We start from the raw sequence: 14,290 nt of genomic DNA, 5'->3' as shown, positions 1-14,290 counted from the left end.
GGCCTACATTTGGATCAAAACAAGTATGTACGCCATTTAACAGGCCTGGGATTTCTTGTATCGATCAGTTTCTCCATAGACAATACGTGTTTGAGTGCACGCACACAGTAAATGAAAAATCGTTCTAGTGGAAACTGTATTGAGAGTGGGCATCCCTATTAATAGACTGTACAATGTGTATGGAAATGATATGTTCACATTTAGCATTTTGAATTGTGAAAGGATTATGTTAACTCCTGTTATAAACATTGTTGTGATTTGGGCATACTGCCACAAAAGACCTGTATAATGTACATTTTACAATTGGGAAATATGATCAATATAACCTAATTTTAAAGGCAAAGTCCCCGTTACTATACACACAAAATGGTAATTTTAAAACTGCAGCCAACAAGCTAATAGTTGAGACTTTAAAAAATTAAATTTGATTTTCTTATAGAAAACATTCATATTGTCACACTGCATTAATTTTATTCATAAGTTTTGAATGTTAAATAAAAGGATGAAAACACCAGATATTTGCACACAATCCCAATGCAAGGTATGGTCAACTGTGCCACATGTGTACAAAAGGCAGACATACCATGGCCAGAAACCCCATTCACTAGGAAGTTCATTTGTTAAGATTTAGTTCAGATTTAAACATTTTCTTGACTATTTGTTAACTTTTCTTAAAAAGAAATAGTTGTAAGGAATATCAAGAAATATACAAGAAAATGTCTGAATCTTGAATAAATCTTAACAAATGAATTTTCTAGTGATTGGGTTATGGGAATGTCCTCTGGGGTTTGTCAGTATGCAAAATTCACTTGTAACAATATCGTCACCCTCATAAACAAAACTGCCTAAGTCATTCTTACATGTTTCTCATTTGCAATTTTGATTTTCTTAGTAATAAACCCATAATAATCAAATTTCTAGCCGCATTCTTCATGAACTTGTGGAATTCATCTCTTTTGATGTATTCCACAAGTTAATGAAGAATGCGACTAGAAATTTGATTACTTATGGGTTTATTACTCAGAAAATCAAAATTGCAAATGAGAAACATGTAAGAATGACTTAGACAGTTTTGTTATGAGGGTGACGATATGTTTCAATTAAAGGAGCACTTTTGTGATCCACAAGCTCATCCCCAAACTTACTCCAAAAAGTGTTTTTCCATAATACCTTTAGACACAGAATATGCTTTCAAGATTTTGGCATTATATAACACTGCAGGAATCATAATTTGATTCCCAAATTGCTTAATAAAGAGAACAGATGGGAATCAAGGCAGCTAGTAGCTGAAGGATATCTTAAAAATTCACATAATTGTCAAGAGCACCAACTGAGGTGAAGTCTTTGGGTACAAGAAGCAAATTGGGATGGTGTCTTTGGTCATTTTGATCTCTGAATACTTAATTTTAACCATTATTATGTTCTCAGAATCTTCCTTCCTATACTTTGTACAGAGTTGAAGAGTCCAATATAATCAACACTTTGACTCAAAACTTGGACTGTGTTTGGATAGGCTCACTTTTTCTACAAAAAATTTTGTTGACCAAAACTCATTATTGACTCGTTCATTTTTGACCAAAAATCACATTTTTGACCCAAAATCAAATTTTTGACCAAAAATCACATTTATGACCAAAAAATCAAATTCTTCACCAAAAGTCATGTTTTTGACCAAGAAAAGATTCTGAAAACATAATAATGATAAAATTGGATGGTTTTTTTCACCCAATACAAAATTTGTTAGTCTTGCTATGAGTTTAAAAATATTGGACTCGACTTCGTCTCGTCCAATATTTTAAAACTCATAGCTCGACCAATAAATTTGTGTATTGGGTTCAAACCATCCAATTTTATATCACTATTTCAATCATACAGCAAATGATCTGAAATCCTAATTGTACCATATGGCATCAAAAGTTTGTAATATCGGTGACCCGGTAATATTTCAGTAACCAGCCCATAGCAAACGTGACTAACAGCAATAGAATGATGAGAACAATACATAAGCATTTCTTATGTTTACACTTTTCCTCCTTGAAAAAATGCGGATGGTCATCATTGAATGAATGTCTAGGGCTAATGAAGGTGAAAGGATTCGTTATGACTACTACTGGAGACATGTTGTCCATGGGCAGTAGCACCGATGTCCAATCCTGTCTCTGGTCATTTGATTCTGCAGCCATGATGTAAATTTTGGGGTGTCAAATTAAGATTCCTGAAACAAAAAGAAAAACATGTAATGTTGTTGATTTACATAGGGCAGATGGGAGGGGAGGGGGCAAATTTTCTTTAGTAAATGTATGATTGCAAAGTGATCATGTGTCATGCTTATGCAATGCCAGGAGATGTGCTCATAAAGGTACATGTGACGTGTCATGTAAAAAGGATACACTTTTGGGAAGGTTATCAATTTTGAGGTTTTTACATATCTTGAATATATAGATATTTTGCTCCACAACGCTGTTTTCCCCAATGAAATCGGCCATTCCAAAGCGAAGTTATTGAGTTTGTAAGTTATGGTATTATAAAATTGGAAATTGAGATATCGGCCTTTAAAAATAATTATTGACAATGTTGGGAATAGGAATTACCTTTAAAAATGTCTCAAAAAATACAAGATGCCAGTTATATTCCGGTCTGAAACTCTCAGACAATTATTGTAAACATTAACAACAAACCCAAATTGTGAAAAAATCACCCGGGCAGATTTTTGGCTATTTCTCTATTTACGATCCTGCCCAAAAGTGTCTCCTTTTGACATGACACGTCACATATGGCTAACATTAATTTTTGAAATATAATGGACAAAATTACCAAATTTAGCCCAAGCTGAAAATTCTTTTATAAAGGAACACTGACAGATGCATCCACCTGTATGACAATACTCAGTGATCATAAGCATGTTTAAGGCAACCAAAAAAAAAAACCCAAAAAAACACCCTTTTGTTGAACTAACTTCTGGCATGATTTTTAATTTGTTGAGATTTTATTTTTTTATAAATTTGCTGTATGCATGTACAATCAGCTGTTTGGGGCCGAAGGTTGTTTATGAGTTTGACTGGAATTGCCGTATGCAATGCATGTGAAATCAGTTGTTTTGGGCAGAAAGTAGGTTTATTTGACTGAAAAAAAAAATTGGGCAAAGCACAGGAACAGATATTGGTGACTTTTAGAGACATTTCCTGCAACAACAAAAAAAGACCCTGGCTGGCCGACCCTACTTTAGAGGTCCATCTGCCCATACATTGTAGAAATGGCATTTTGTTTTGTTTTTGTAACCTTTTTTGGCATGTTTTTACAAAACAACAGTATTCCAAACTAGGCACAAATGTGACACGATCAAGGGAAATGAGTCGGATGTCGCTAATATTGATTTTGAGATACCGCGTATTGACAAAGAAAGTGTTAAAATTCTTTTGTTTTATATTGTTTTCAGCGATTGGTAAATTGACTTAACTTCACAAAGAAAAGTCGTATCAACATGGGGTTTTCAGTTTCTGAAAGCTCTAAATGTCCTCTTTATAGAAGCCTGTGTAAAACTCATTTTCGACCAGGGCCGACATGTGACTCATTCCCCTTGATCATGTCACAAATGGGAACTTTACAATGTAGTAGAAGAAAACAATATTTCTGTATAATAGATTGAAGTTGTTTATTTGTAGTAGATGCTAAAAGTCATATTTCTATTCTAAGAAAATAATACTCACTGTGGACGTTTCAAGATCTTGCAGGCTCCTTTTTCTACACTAGTGTTGGTTTAATAATCTTCTGTTTACTGCAGAGGCGGCTGGTTGCTCAGTAACACAGTTGCCAGTTCATTTTCTATGAAGATCATAAAAAGAAGTTGTTTCTCTATTCAAATGTGTTTTAAATTATTGCTGAAATACAATTTTAAAGAAAAATAATAATAAGGAAAGAAAAATAATCAGGAAAGAAAATTGCTCATGTTACCAACCCCTCATGTATTCTGTATAGAAAAAATTGATTCATAGTACTGAAAGCTATGCTAGAGTACAGGTTTTTCCACTTTGAAGTACAAAGTAAGATACGCACGTTTTGTGCAAGTGTATCGTGCGTCGCGTATTAAGATGCTCGTCGCTCATACATTTGTATACGGTGCCAAAACTGTGTAATTACCTGCGTACTTTACTTTGTACTTCAAAGTGGACAAACTGTAGTGCCATTTACTGTGTGTATGTGAACACCGAATTTCGTAACACGATAGGCCTACTAATAGTCTCATAGTTCAGGCTAAAGTTAAGTTGTGTCATACACTGGTGTACATGAACACTGACACATATATGTATATAGGGCTGGAGTATTTATTCTACCAAAATTTAGCATCCATAAAATTATGTCCCGATTTATAAACACGGCACTCAAAACTTAATTGGAAATACATCTTTACTAGTATTAATTTTGTTACACGCATGGAACCCCTGAGCTTCACATAAAAGCCAACTTCATGTACTCATATCATAACAATTGTGTGTGGCATGCAAGAATGCAACTTAGCGCAACCCCTGTCCAGCATGCTTTACAAAAATCGCTGAATGCATTATAGCCTACACCATAGCATCATTCATAGATGCAGCTCTAGATCATAAAATGCACCATCAACTTCACTTCCTTTTCAGAGCATAGCTTCCTTTTGGTGCATAAAGGTTTTTAACTTTTATTATGTTAAATTACCTTATGTTTCTGCTTCTTTTGTCGCAGCCAATGGTTGAATTCCGATCCTTGATGTTATATTATATCACTGATATAAGAGCGTGGGAATTACTGTTTGGCAATTAGCAGTGAGCTTAGGATCAGATTTGCCTTGCATGATATTCGGAAATTCTCAGTAGGATATATTTAGCTGTCAAATTGTGAAATAATTATTGAATTGAAATAAATACTTTAATAGTACAAAAGGATTGAGAGTACAAATGTAGTTTAAAAGTTGAATAAACATTTTTGTACAGTGTTGCCATTTTGGCTTACATATACTTTAAAGAATATAAAAAGGGGGTATATGGTAGATTATAAACATAACTAGCGACAGCTAGACACTTCTTCAATATAATTATGTTAAACCAGAAGCTTATCAATGCTTTTAACAATGAAGGACATCAAAATGATAAAAAAATGCTTATTTTGTTTATTAATACTGATGGCAACATGCATACAGGCCACCTATTTAGGGAACATTAGGGAAACCCCCATGCATAGTGCAATGATAGAAAAAAAACCCAATATACATGTAAACAAGTCATTGACAATAATGCAACATTGGATGGGGCTTCTTTTTCATGTAAAGGATCAATGAACCATGAAATTAGGAACAATGGTGCCAAGTCATAAGGTGATTTGTCATTCATTTGTAATTTGCATTGCTTTATTATCTCATGTTTTTTTTTTTTCCTTAAATGCATAATGTACGATTCAGTGAAATTTAATTTTGTTATTCTATTTTCAAAATGTTGAAATAATATTAGTAATAATAATTTATGGACCAAAGACACTTACAAAGTTAATTTATTCATATCTTTCATATCATCATATGCATGTTTAACTACAGCTGCATGGTATCTTTTTTGTTTTCTTACAGATATTACATTAAGAAGAAGTTGAAGGATACAAAGTTTCAAACCAAATGTGATCTGACTGCATTCTATGCAAAAACAGTAAGTAGTGTAAATAAAATGGAATTGAAACATAATAGTCATCTTCTAATAATTGTGGGTGGAAAATATTCTAAACTTCATGTCTTACAATTACTACTATACTTGATTAAAGTTGGGAATTTCGGGAATTCCTGTGCCCGTGTGCCAATTATATGATACTCAAATCTTACGGCAATGTTTGTCGAACATTGTAAACATGCATGTGTAACAGTGATTACCGTATAGTCAGTATAGACAGAGCCTGGTACACAGTATTATGTAGTACCCAAATAGACTGATTCATGCAACACAGATGACCGTTGTATAGATGAAATGACCTCAATGTTTATCAACAAAGGCAAGGGACTGGTATGACTGGCAAGGGACTGGTATTGGATGAACCCTATGCAACCCCTACACTGTTCAATAGCCTTATTGTGACATGTCGGGAGTTTTAAAAACACAAGCCCTGAACAAAATATGATGCACGCGCATACTGCCAGGCAAAAAACAATGGAAATTGTGATGATGCGTGTGCATACTGCCAGGCATTGACGTCAACTCATCTATAAGCTTTTTCCTGTGTGAGTACTGAACAAAGTTGCACACTAGAGCTATTTCGGGAATCGAGCATGTTATTTTTGCTCCTGGGTATAACAAAAATAACAAAAATTGTAAATGAAAAGTATATTTTCTGGGACTTTGACACAAAGCAATGCTCAATAAAGGCTACCATGGCCTGATGATTGCCAAAGAAGCCACAATTTTGGCACATACCAACAGAATGACAGGCTCATTTTTCATGATTTTGTGACTTAACCCCTTTTAGTTCTGAGGTCTTCAATTGTGTGCAGCATTTTTTTGGCAGTGACAAACATCGAGAAGAACAAAAACCAGAACAATTAAAGTTAATCATTAGATCTGAAAATCACAGCAGAGAAGCGAAAATTGCTCTGGAAGACTACATTTGTATAATGCAACATCTATCACAGCGGAAAAGCATATGACTATGCAGGCTGTACAAATTTGATTGTTCTATAACTCCATTCTTTTTTGGTGTTTTTGAAAAGTCTGCTCTTCCAAATGCACCACAGGATCTACTTGCAATGACCAGATACAGGCATTTCAAAACACCTAAAACAGATGGTGTACAGAGAACAATCATATTGATAACAGCCTGTAATACTGGTCTTACACTGCAGCAATAGCACCACTGGCATATCTCCAACTTGAAATGTAAATTTTCATTTGTCATTTCAGGTGGATGACGACTATCCAATAAATTATCTACGAAATAAAGCCATAAGGTAAGTCCTGTGATCAAAATAGCGTAGCGTCATAGAGAACACGTGCCCCCCCTAATCGATTGTAAAATTTAGAAAATCCCATAGGAAAATTGCCAAAAAATGGCTTGTGTCCCCCCCCCCAATCATGGTCAGTGCCCGAGCCTGCTGATAAGCCCTTGAATTTTTATCGTCAAAGTCGGCTAGATGGACTCAATGCTGACTTCATCATCAATCCATGGCAGGTAATACCTCCCTTTTTTTATCTGCCAGACTGAAGTTTTACAAAGTGTCACAAATGTGGACCCATGTAACAATTTGAGTTCAGGCCTCAGAAAATTGATGATTACCTGTAGATTCAAATCTTGCAATATATACCTTGAAGATTTGGCTTATTTTGAGCACTGTGTACATCTTAGATGACATTTTGACAAAGGTCCACACTCATGACAGATAGAAGTGTCTTACCTTTAGATACAGGTGCAGGATATTTTTACAAGTCCGCAGTCCAGGGTCTCAATTCTCCCTCTAGATGATGTGACGTCAGCAGGTGGTTGGCAATGCCCATTGTTACTTGCCGGCATGCATGCATGCGCATCATGTTTTGTTCAGGCCATTGAACAGTACGTGTAGTGATCAAATGCAGTTCGCTCAGACGTAGTGATAGACAGTCCCTTGCCTTTGTTGATGAATGTTTATATTGATGTCACCCCATCTATATATACTACTGATACCACCATTTGAAGCCTAAGCGGGTATGGAGCAAATCCCCCTTTCTTGTTGAGTGATGAGATTGAATGAAAAAGCATTCCCTCTTTCTTATTGAATGATGGTTAAGCAATTATCTCACAGATGGCTTTTTAAAATGCCAGCTCAGTGCCACTGCTTCTTCTTGTTCAGGATAGTACCGTAACCACTCGGGTATAAGCCCACGCCACTAGATGGCAGATTTCACTTCTAAAATGGGGTGGGCTTATAACCGGGGAAGGGCTAGTGCATGAATCTTCCCCCATTTGTATATGCCCAATGTACCAGTAATTTCTATCATCTATGTCAATTTCTTAAAATTATAAGTGTGGAATGTTAATTATCAACTGATATTTTTTTATATTTGTTCTTAAATATGAGAGCAAAGCATTGATTTGTTTTTAGAACTTGGCCAAAATTTAGTACTGGGCTTATACCTGAGTGCACCCTTGTTCCCAGAATGTTTTGAAAAATAGGGGGTGGGCTTATAGCCGAAGGTGGGCTTATACCCGGGTGGTTACGGTAACATCGTTGGACCTAGCTATCCAGAAAATTCCTATACTTTGCTTCTCCTCGAGTTTGGTAGTGGTGAAGTGCATGTACTAACCTAATCGTGCAAAGCGTATACACACAGGTGCATGGGTGGTTTGTCAGCATGCTTGTGGCCCAACTGCTTAAATGCACTGATGCCACTACCAAACTCAGAAGAAAAACAAAGTATTTAGTTGTCTAGCTATTTCCTGACTACCCCAGCAAATTTATTTGACAAGTAATTACAGTATTAGGTTTACATTTTGTATTGTAATTGTTCCTTCTGTTATTTTGTGCTTTTGTTGTTTTTGGTTATTATATTTCAGCTATGTATATTGGGTAATTGATAACAATTTTAACCATATAACATAATCTGTTACATAGTGTATTTGTCTTGTTGGCTCATTTGGTAAGATTTTCACCATCTTAAATAAGTATTATTATTTGAATTAGTATTATTATTTTCACCATCTTAAATAAGTATTATTATTTGAATCCATTTATTTTGCAGCCAAGCCAAAACACAATACCTATTGTTATTAGATGCTGATTTTATCCCCTCACCAAACCTGGAGCAGAGCTTCCAGTCCACACTGAGGGGCTTCAAACCATCTCTACCACAGACCAAGGTAGCTTATGTGGTACCAGCATTTGAGTATTCTGAAGATGCAAAGGTTTGTACTTCTTTATTTTGAATTTTCCATTATCATAGTAGACCAAAAAGCTGTATACTTTTTGTGTGAGTTGAAGAATAGCTCGCACCATAACTGTGAAATTATGTTGGCCTAAGTTATACATACACAAAAGCGTGTACCACAGCTGACTGATGCCCTTATCAGCCATGGGAATGGCTTTTTGTTTTTAATAGCTTGGAAGAGCCTCTGAGTTCAGGCTCAAAAGGCCCCAAACAGACTTTTAAACAAAATGTGTGAATTTGGTTACCCAGATGAACATTTTAGGTAAATATGCATTTTCCACTCCCAATAGTACATACCACTAAATATTTACTAGCTACGTATACAATCCTGCCTTTATGTATCATATATTATGTGATCTGCTGCATAGGGGCCAAAGCTTAAAGGAGGCATTTTTGAAAATTGCCTTATTACAAACATTAGGTCTAGTAAACTTATTGGTTCTCAAGTTCTCTGATGTGTATTTTCTAGTTTTTTTACTCCATATTTTTTGCGTTTATCTCAATTTCAAATGTGCCACCTTTGCCCCCTCCCTCCAGGAGCAGATCATTTCACATATATTGTATCATTAGCATAATTTGAGGCACCCTCAATATCTAAAATTATACTAATAAACTTGGGAGGTTTGGCTGTATGTCAGGATATTTCCTATTTACTTTTAAATTTGCTTATACTTTCTTGCTTAATTTGAGTGGTGTCCTTGAACTGTGATGGCTTTCCACAACTTTCTGTCCTCCATTGCTGTCTTGAAATCTGCTGCCTCCAGTCCAGTGTCATCTTTCAGAATGTCAATGTAGGTCAGAGCAGGTCTTCTAGGTTTCCGCCTCCCATGCTTGGGCATCCAGTGTACCATTTTTGATGCGGGCTCCTCACTTCTGGAACAGTGGCCAGCAAACCGGGTTCTTCTTTCCCTGATCTTATGGCTTGTTTTTGGAAGATTTACATATAGGTCTGCATTTGACATATTATGTTCCTTCCAATGCACATTCAGAACAGTTCTTAGCATGCGGGTATAACAGCCATCCAAACCCTTTGCAAATTTAGGGGTGATGGTCCATGCTTTGCATCCATAAAGCAGCACCGACTCTACTTTTAAATATTATTTACTAGCTTCGCGCGGGTCCCCGCTAGTTGAGTAAACGGGAGCGGTTAGTAAACGGGAGTGTTTAGTAGACGGGAGCGGTTAGTAAACGGGAGTGTTTAGTAAACGGGAGTAAACGGTGATGATAATCATGCTGTCTTGGTGTAGATTATTCATCCAGTAATAATCAGATGTTGATAATCATGTTAGCTCCTGTCATGTAAGAAGCTAAACTTTTATTTAAGGGAATATCCAGATCTTTGATAATGTTGTTATACATGTTATAGGCCTACTCACTCAATCCCTCAGATTTATTTTGCAAATCTGTCACCCAATGACCCCTTTTTCACCAGCTTACACCCAATGACCCCCTTTTTTTTAATAGAAATTTACACCAAATCTGCAAATATTTTAGGCGCTTTGCGCGCATTGTGAACAAATTTAACATTTTTGTAGCAATTTCAGTTTCAAAAAGGCAAATTTTCACAAAACGTTGCCCAAGTTATATTTTACGGTTAATGGCACTGAATTTTAGCGTTCTCACACATTTTCTTGGAGGCCCACACTGAATAACCCCCTTTTTGACCATAATCGCCTTCGATAGACCCCTAGTGTCATACTCTGATAGGGACAGGTACGTTACTTTCATATTCGAGTGCCCCTCCCCCCCCTCCGCGTATTGATAAGAAACTTGTTTTGGACATCCGATAACAACTATTATAGTGTCAATGTGGTCGCGAAATAGCTTCAATTCGGTCTTTATTTTGATTTTTTTTTCAAATAGGGCCTACTCAGGGGGCCACATCCCCCCTGGGTATTAAGAAGTGTCTGTTTTTGCTTCTGCTTCGGACAGCTGTATACTTACGTTTTAAACGATGATAACAACATTAGTGTCAAAATGGTGCTTCAATTGAGCCTTTATTTTGATTTTTTTTTTCAAATACTCAACCCCCCCCCCTTGATACCCCCTTCAGTATAAAGAAGTGTTTGTTTTGGCTTCTGTTTTGGACACCTGTACACTTTAAAGCAATGACAAAACAAAAATAATCCCCGAAATGGCTTCAATTAGGCCTAGGCCTTTATTTTGATCATGTGTTCAATTCTGAGTGGACCACCCCCCCTCCTCAGACCATCAGACAACCCTCTGCGCGTGGCGAGCTATAAACCCAGACGCATGTACGTGTCAGGGTGCGCGTGACTCGCCACTAATCGGCAAGCGATGCATTTGACGCGCTTTTTGGTCATGACCTGAGCCGTAAGGTTATTGACCTCAACGGCCTAGCAACCGAACATTTTTTTGTTATTTCCATAGTGATTGAATAGTTTGGCAAAAATGAACCTCAGATGGTTTAATGGCAATATGTACCCGATCAATGTACGAATAAATCAGAGCTGAAAGTGAAATCATCTCTGAGTCTATTCGCGAACAAGATTTAGCGACTTCCTTTTATTTATATAGATGGTTCATTTTAGGTACTATAAAAAAGTGTTTATGATAAAGACACAACATATCAAATTGAACGTTGTACAAAGATATGTTTCTTTACATCAGCTTACTATTTTCTTTCCAACTCCAGGAACCACTTCGAGATCCACCCAGTTCCAAGGAGGAGCTAAAAGAGAAGATATTTGGTGTTGGAGCAAACATTATTCCATTCCGTATCCTTGAGTTTATATTATCTGCAGCAATGCATTGGACCACTGAAGGGTGACTAGGCTGGGGACAAAATACCTGTGTGCACATCAACATTATTGATAAAGTTTTTAGCTTATAGATAATAAGTATTGACCTTCGGGTAACCCTGCACCGGAATTCAGAGCCAGGTACCTCAGGGACGAGAGCGTACCTGATGAGAGTCTGTCTGAATATCCCAGCCTTAGACATATGTGTCCTGAGATGAGCAGGTATGAGATCCTAGTAGGGTGTCATCTTAATAGGGTGTCAGTACATGTACATGTACATGTATGCATCTGGATGATCTCATGTGAGAAGTACCATATTTTTTCTACATATGAATTGCCCAGGGGAATTGCATTTTCAAAAAGGGGAGGGTTTGTTAAAGAAGTATGTCATTTTTACACCGCTAATTGCCAAAAAATTGTTTGATAAGCTTAAAAGTCATGCCGAAATATTAAACTCACTATGAACTTAGGATCAGTGACGTCCAGTTTACTTCTAGGTATGCGATGTCATTTTTCGCTAATTGACGATCAAGTGTGGACCTTGGTAGGCTTACTTTAATAGACAAGGTAGCATAAAAATTTCAGTATTTTTTAAACATATCTTGGTTGAAGAAATTAATTGGGGTGTTTAATCGAGGAAATACAGTATTAGATAACCCCTTTATGAAATGGAATAAGATTTTCTATAAATTATTTAAAGAACTCTTTTTCTAATCAATTTGATTCAAGACATATACTATGTCACATTTTCCTTGACCAATATGTATTATCTGCAGGACACTTCATATCACCAGAATCTCATAGACCAACTGATTACAGGGCTTGGTACACCTCCAAGGAACCATATAAGGTTATTAATTATGAAGATAAATTTGAACCTTACATTATTATCAGGTGAGTACATTATATAGATTCAGTGAATATAGATTCACATGTTTCACTAAAACCTACCATTGAGGACACACAATTCTAGCCTAAAACCCACCAATTGGGGACATATATCATATGTGTCAATTGGGGACATATGTATGTCAACTGGGAAATTTGTGTGCGAAAACAAACAAAACTTGTAGTAAAACTTACAATCCTGTACATGCTATTCATCCCCTGACAACCGGGGACATCCATTTTTGGCAATTTTAGCCATGTGGTGCAGTGGAGAAGTGCTGGAATGTGTGGTGGGTTTAAGTCCAGTAAATGTCTCTATTTGTGTTTACAAGCACCCCCCCCCCACACACACACACACCCCTGTCTGTGTTTGCCTCCAAACGTGGACATTATGTTTTGCTATCTAACCGAGGACGTGTGTATGATGTTTTCATCGCCTAACCGTGGACTAAAATGGCGGATTTTTTTTGTGTATAATACGAAACGGAATTTTAGCCATCACCCTGCGGACGGTAGTTTTTAGATGTGTGGTCCTCGGTTTCAGGCAAATAGCAATTAAAGCATCTAGCATGCATTTGAGGTCTTTTGCAGCAGTTTGAGACCAAGGACAGTCCTCGGTTGGAAGTAGGTCCACAGTTTAGGGTGAAAAATCTTGTGTGTGTCCTCGTTTGTCGGCAAACACGTACGCACCCTTATCCTTCCCTGGCTTTCACTGACCTTGTATATCAATAGGGGGCGTATCTCTAAAATGCATTTGGCATGCAATTGTGACCTACTATACAAATGTAACTCCACAAACCAAGGATGATGCTCATTTGCACATAGGTCCATGGCATGGAAACACCTACATGCACCCCACCAAACACACACCCACCCACCCCCCTACTTGTAAATACCTGCAAACGAGGTCCTCTAACTGAGGACCTTGCCCACCCAAAGCTAAGCTCCAAACCGTGGACCCATTTGACTTTCTACTATCTGAGACAAGACTTAACATTGGCAAACAAGTAAGACAAGTCTTGAGTGCATTTTTGTGTTGTTTCAATACACTGGTAAGGACAGGGAATATTGGATCTCCTCAATCGCTGGATGTCATCACCTTGTGTATTTTTGTTGAGTGTGCATCCTCGTTACCTATATCCATGGAAATAGTAGATATTTTACATTTAGGTCAACAAAAACTACCTAAAAAACAACGAAAATATATGCTTACCTCAGAAAAGTCATATCTTTGCGAAGGAACGTCCGATTTTGATAGAATTTTCGGTAATTTCTAGGTTGATTTCTTCTCGATGTGAATGTTTACAAACAGTGGAAAAACAGTGGCAACTGAGTTAACTACGCATACTCAAAAAACCCAAGCCAAGCCAAAGGTCACAGCTTCCGGTAAAATTTGTTTGTTCGCGCAAGATTTGTGATGATGTTTTTTTTTCAGTATTATATAAATCAATCTATGTATCGATCAATAGCGGCAATGTGACTGTCCCTGAGAGCGTCGCGATAAGTGCCTTCCAATTGAGGGTTGTTTGCTCAGTCGAATAGGTAACTGGATTTACTTGGATTAGAGTATCTCGGTGTTCTTCCTTCTTATCTACTATTTCCATGCTATATCCCACACGCCACTCAATGATGCCACATTATCCAAAGTAATGAGCTTTCAAACAGGCACACCATAGTTGCTTTTTAAAAGTGAGAATTATATTTTGGAAAGTAATAATTATAGCTTTACATGCA

At 36.9% G+C, this 14,290-nt stretch overlaps 1 protein-coding gene and 1 long non-coding RNA gene across 3 annotated transcripts in view; one reads left to right on the top strand and one right to left on the bottom strand.

The window, feature by feature from the left end:
• Nucleotides 1-14,290, top strand: part of LOC140141774 (xylosyl- and glucuronyltransferase LARGE1-like) — a 36,982-nt gene that overhangs the window by 18,706 nt on the left and 3,986 nt on the right. For both annotated transcript variants that reach the window (XM_072163643.1, XM_072163642.1), the window contains exons 9-13: nt 5,594-5,669; nt 6,909-6,955; nt 8,721-8,883; nt 11,563-11,644; nt 12,445-12,562. In XM_072163643.1, the coding sequence (XP_072019744.1) occupies nt 5,594-5,669; nt 6,909-6,955; nt 8,721-8,883; nt 11,563-11,644; nt 12,445-12,562 (486 nt within the window). The remainder of the gene's footprint in view (nt 1-5,593; nt 5,670-6,908; nt 6,956-8,720; nt 8,884-11,562; nt 11,645-12,444; nt 12,563-14,290) is intronic.
• Nucleotides 1,093-4,874, bottom strand: LOC140141775 (uncharacterized). Its single transcript, XR_011857446.1, has 3 exons — nt 4,693-4,874; nt 3,708-3,822; nt 1,093-2,215 (listed from the first exon to the last, which is right to left on the bottom strand). It is a non-coding gene; the product is annotated as an uncharacterized lncRNA (long non-coding RNA).

Source organism: Amphiura filiformis, chromosome 20 (assembly GCF_039555335.1).
Source record: "Amphiura filiformis chromosome 20, Afil_fr2py, whole genome shotgun sequence".
Taxonomy (NCBI): Eukaryota; Metazoa; Echinodermata; class Ophiuroidea; order Amphilepidida; family Amphiuridae; genus Amphiura; species Amphiura filiformis.
Note: the sequence above shows the minus strand (reverse complement) of the source record. Positions and strands in the feature narration are given on the sequence as shown.